Source organism: Chlorella variabilis (genome assembly GCF_000147415.1).
Source record: "Chlorella variabilis unplaced genomic scaffold CHLNCscaffold_16, whole genome shotgun sequence".
Lineage (NCBI taxonomy): Eukaryota > Viridiplantae > Chlorophyta > Trebouxiophyceae > Chlorellales > Chlorellaceae > Chlorella > Chlorella variabilis.
In genome coordinates this window covers 108,175-113,076 of record NW_005435072.1, presented here as the reverse complement: position 1 = coordinate 113,076, position 4,902 = coordinate 108,175, and the positions used below count along the sequence as shown (strand labels likewise).

At 68.4% G+C, this 4,902-nt stretch overlaps 2 protein-coding genes across 2 annotated transcripts in view; both read right to left on the bottom strand.

Moving 5' to 3' along the window:
* CHLNCDRAFT_58419 (hypothetical protein) overlaps positions 1-3,479 on the bottom strand; it is a gene marked incomplete at both ends in the record, with an annotated part of 5,117 nt that extends 1,638 nt beyond the window's left edge. Inside the window, 8 exons of the mRNA XM_005845660.1 lie at positions 77-184; positions 362-585; positions 913-1,106; positions 1,265-1,339; positions 1,476-1,522; positions 1,761-1,872; positions 2,084-2,161; positions 2,314-3,479. Coding sequence (XP_005845722.1) covers positions 77-184; positions 362-585; positions 913-1,106; positions 1,265-1,339; positions 1,476-1,522; positions 1,761-1,872; positions 2,084-2,161; positions 2,314-3,479 — 2,004 coding nt within the window. The remainder of the gene's footprint in view (positions 1-76; positions 185-361; positions 586-912; positions 1,107-1,264; positions 1,340-1,475; positions 1,523-1,760; positions 1,873-2,083; positions 2,162-2,313) is intronic.
* A 1,063-nt stretch (positions 3,480-4,542) lies between these two features.
* The window catches only part of CHLNCDRAFT_58418 (expressed protein), a gene marked incomplete at its 5' end in the record, with an annotated part of 15,266 nt that continues 14,906 nt past the window's right edge, over positions 4,543-4,902 (bottom strand). The window contains one exon of the mRNA XM_005845659.1: positions 4,543-4,844. Coding sequence (XP_005845721.1) covers positions 4,708-4,844 — 137 coding nt within the window. The 3' untranslated portion in view covers positions 4,543-4,707. The remainder of the gene's footprint in view (positions 4,845-4,902) is intronic.

The window sequence follows — 4,902 nt, the reverse complement described above, 5'->3', positions numbered from 1 at the left end:
GCCGCCGCTTCTTGGCCAGAGGCTCCTCCTCTTCAGAATCGTACTCTCCCAGCCTGCGCAGGCGCCGCCGCTTCACCGCCCGGTGCGCCAGCAGCTCATCCTCCTCGCTCTCGGAGCCCGGTCCCTCCGAGCCCCCCCGCGCCGCACGCGCCCGCTCCTCCGCCGCACGCTGCCGCGCCTTCTCCTGCGCACGCGGCGGCAGCGGGCAGCAGCGGCGCGCTCACAAAAAAAAAACACCGCCGCGCAGGCCACACGCACAGGAAGAGGCTCAGGCATGAGGCAGCATGCCGGCCGCATAGGGGAAGGCGTGGGCTTGCTAGCCCTTGGGTAATGTGAACAAGCCGGCAGCGGGCAGCCGCACCTCTGCCAGCAGCCTGCGGGAGGATGCCAGGTGGCGGTGCTGCTCCGCGTAGTGCACCAGCGCCGCCCTCAGCAGGTCGGGGCGCAGCAGCACGTACGGCGCCTTGGCCTGCTTGCGCCCCGCGCGGTCCCGGCGCGGCAGCTGAAACAGAGCCTGCCCATTCTCGCCCAGGCTGTGGTTGCGGCAGTACAGCAGCGACTGCTCCACGCCGTCCAGCCACTTGCCTGCGGCGGGGGGGAGCGAGGCGGAGGCAAGGCGGGGCAGGCGGCGAGCGCAGGGTGTGCCACGGAAGTTGGTGGGCAGCATGGGGGGCTGGGAGGAGGTGGGGGTGGCGAGCGGGGCAGCCCTATTCGAGGGCGAGCAGGGCAGGGAGCACAACGGTACAGCGGTACTGTACATCCAACTGTCCCGCCCGAAGGAAAGCTTCAGCCGGAGGGGTAGAACAGCGGGCGCAGCGCCCCCTACCCATGCCGCCGCCGCCTCAGCATGCATGCATTGTGTGCCACACCCGCACCCCCACACCGCCCTCACCAGCACACCACCCCCCTCACCCGACTCATCTTCGTAGTCTGCCAGCCACACCCGCGCCAGGCTGGCGCCGCCGTCGCGGTGCCGCGGCAGCTCGATGGGCAGGCAGCGGCGGTGGAAGGCGACCGGGCACCTCCGGCACGGCACCAGCTCGCCCGCCTGGCCGGGCGCCGACGCGTCGCCGGGCTGCCCGCACGCGTGGCAGGAGTGCAGCTTGCTGCGACAGGGAGGGAGGCAGGGAGGGAGGGAGGGAGGGAGGATACCGGTAAAGGTAAAGGCAGCAGTGGGAGCGGGCAGGCACACTTGTGCTGGCGAACGGGCCGACAGAGGAAGCTGGGAGAGGGGTGGAGAAGAGGGCGCGTAGCAGGCACCCACCAGACAAAGGGCTGGCCGGCCTCGGCCCCCGCACACTCGGGGTGGTAGTGGCGGCCGCAGGAGGCGTTGATGCACCTGCGGGAGGGCGGGGCGAGGGAGGGGCAGGGCGAGTCGGTGGGATGCCTGGTGTTCCAGGCACGGAGCTGGCAAAACACACAAAAAAACAAAAAGCAGCAGGCTGTCGGGCAGGGGCAGGTGGCGGGGCCCTCACTTGAACACCTCGGTGCCCGCCTTGCCCTCTCGCTTGCACACGTAGCACTGCAGTAACGGGGCAGAAGGGGTGGGGCACCCGGACCGGGCACCTGCCTCCATGCACCGCGTGGCAGGAAGATGGGCAACCCGGCCTGAGCACCTGCCTCGCCCCCCCCACCTGCCTCGCACCCAACCGTGCTGTTGCGCGTGGCAGATGCCTCCCCTCCCCTCCCTGCCTTCTCCCTCCCAAGGGAGGGACCCTCCCACCCAACCCAGCGCAACACAACCTAGACAAGATGCTGACCTGGTGCACGCCCGCCAGGCAGTTGGGGCACAGGAAGGTCTCGCTGTTGGCGGCGGAGGTGAGGGTCTGGGCCAGGTCGGGCGGCAGGCACAGCAGGTTGCAGCCGTCGTCCCTGCAGAGGACAGAAGCAGTACAGATGCAGTACAGGGGGTGTACCGCGGGCAAGACCACAGCCGGCAGGCAGCCTGGATGGCGGCGGCTGCCTCGGAAAAGCGCGCTCATTGTGCACAGACAGGCGTGCCGGAGACGCTCGAATGTGAATGTGAATCTTGTAACTCAGCGAGCGCCAGCTCAGCGGGCGCCAGCTCAGCGCGGCGGCTCACTCTGCGCTGACGTGGAAGCTGCGCATGCAGGGGCCGTCGCAGGCCAGCAGGTTGCCGCCGTCATCACACAGGGCGCACCTGCGGGGGCAGGCGCACACACGCAAGCAGATGCATGGACAAAGGGACACGGTTGTGGCTGGGGCGCGGCAGGGTGAAGTCCCAGAGCTCGGCGCCAGCGACAAGTGCGGCAGCTGCGCACGCAGGCTTCGCAGGCGCAGCAGGCAGCTTACTGTGTGTCAAACTTGTCCTGCTGTGTGGCGCCTTCCCCCTCCTCCTCCTCCTCCTCTCCCTCCTCTTCCTCTTCTCCAAACATGCCGCCGCTGCCGCCGCCCAGCCCGCCACTGCTGCTCACGCCGTCCTCGCTCATCGGCTCAGCCAGGTCGGGTGTGCCGCCCTGGCCGCGACTTTGCCCCGCCTCATCCTCTTCTGCCTCTGCCTCCGCTTCCGCTTCCGCTTCTGATTCTTCTGCTGCTGATGGTTCTGATTCTGCTGCTGCTGCTGCTGCTGCTGCTGGCTGTGCCACTGGTTGCCCAGCTGACGGGCTGGGGCTGGGCTGGGGGGTGGGGCTGGCGCTGCGCTGCTCTGGAGACGGCATGCCGGCCTTGCGCGGGTGCTTGCGTGGCACCGCCTTTAGCGCCGCCGCAATCGCTGCGTCAGCCCACGCAACAGCCTGCTCAGGAGCGTGTGCTGCATCCGTGCCCGCACCCCCAGCGGCACGCAGCGAGGCCGCTGGGGAAGCCGGTGCTGCTGCTGCATCGGCGGACGGCGCTTGCACTCGTGCTGCTGCCGCCGCCGCCGCTTCTTCCGATGCTGTCTCAGCAGAGGGGGCTGCCCCTGCTGCTGCCAGTGATGCAGCTGCTGCAGGCGCGGAGGCAGTTGGAGCAGCTATTTCTGGCGGCGCGGCTGTCGTCGCAGCGGCCTGAAGCGGCGTCGAGGTCTGCGGCACTGCGGCTACCTGCCCCGCCTGCGGCGTGTCGCCTGCTGCTGCAATGTCGGCCACTTGCCCGTCCCGCTGCTGCTGCTGCTGCTGTGGCCCTGCTGACGGCGCAGGTGCGCCGGGCTGCAGGCCGCCGCTGGTGCCGCCGCCGTGGCCGCCGCCGGTGGTGCCGCTGCCGCCGCCGCCGCCGCTGGAGGGGCCGCCGCCGTCTGGGAAGTAGGGCACAAGGTTGCCCTGGCTGTCTACGCCTGGGAAGCTGCTCCTGGCGGCGTCCGCAGCCGCGCCGGCGGCGTCTGGCAGCAGCGCGAGCTCAGTCACAACCACGGCATCCTCGGCCACCGGCTGCTTCTGGCGCAGCGGCAGGGTGGTGCCGGCGGCGCCGGGCGGCGGCGCCTGGGCGCCAAACTGCAGCACCCACTGGCTGCCCTCTCTGGCCACCGAGACGCTCGCGCGTGCCATCAAAAGCCCTCAGGACGCCGGGAGAGGCATGGGCAGCCAAACAAATGGGCGAGAGGCTGGCGTCCCTGGCCTTGCTGCCTACAAGGTCGTTCACCGGCGTATAGAGCGTGCCCCGATCGCCTGCTGGCGCCCCGCTGCTTTGTGTCCCTCGAAAGTTTGGTGTGCGCCCAGAAAAACGGCCTCCACTGCAGGCTGCAGTCAAACGATCAATCAGATGAGCGAGATGCAGTGCCCAGATCCTTGCATTACGCAGTTGCCTGCGCGCCCAAGTAGGACGGCGACATGGCGGCGGCGTGCAGCTTGGCCGAAACCTCTCAACATAGAATGTGTTGATTGATAGCTTCAGCTGCTTGGGAATTACAGCAGGCCGTGCAGGGTTCAAAACAATCGAGGCAAGGGGGAGTAGCGGCAGCACGGCAGAAGGATGCGAGCAAGGGGCGGAGCCCGCTGCATGCTTGAATTCATGCGCTCAAACCTGACAATATGTGTGGTGCGCTGAAAAGCATTGCTTGCAATTGGGGCACAGAGCAGGGAAGTTGAACATGGCCATGTTGGATGGGAGGGTGCGCCAGGGCGACTTCAATCGATGGATGGCCAGGGCAGCCAGAGGCGGCGGCGTGCGTGCCCAGCTACTGCGGCCAAAATGATAGGAAGCATGCAGAGAGCTTTGGGGGGAGCAAAACAGGTGACGCTATGCTTGCAGAGAAAATTGGTGGATGTAGGCACACTCGGGGTACTGGTGCAAGGGGGTTAAAAGGGTGATGAGAGTGTGGGGCAGCTGCTGTCGTGCACTGAATGCCCGGAAACGGCGCCGTGGCGCTAAAGCAACGCGCCGATCCAGAGTGGCTGTGATGGCATGATGGCATGGCGCGGCGAGCGGCAGCGCCCCGGGGCGCTGGGGCTGTTGGCTGCCTCCAGCGGGGACCAGGGGGGCTGGCAGTGGCGGCGGGAAAGCGGGGGCAGGAAGGGGAGAGCAGGGGGAGAACGCAAGGGGGAGCGGCGCATTAGCGGCTCGGGGGGTGACTGATGAGCAGGGGGGCGGTCAGGCTCAGAGGTTGGCTCTGAGGCCGGCTCCGAGGGCGGCGAGGAGCAGCAGCAGCGAGGCGGCGTCCCCAGCTCCAACCGCCCACACAGGGCGCAGGGCAGGGGGCTCGCTGCCGCCCCCTGCGACCGCCGCCTCAGGGGGAAAAGGGCCAACAGCCGGGGGGCCTCGCTGCCGGGGCCTCGCTCAGATGGTGAAGAGCAGGAGGGAGGCCGCCATGACGACCATGCCGGCCACCACGCAGGATGTGGCCAGGGAATCTTTTGGGTCGTAGCGCAGCGCGGTGGGGATGAGCTCCTTGATGGAGATGTAGACCATCATGCCTGCGGGGAGGAGAGGAGGAACACGGTGGGGTGACGACGCCTGGTGGAGGGCAGGGGC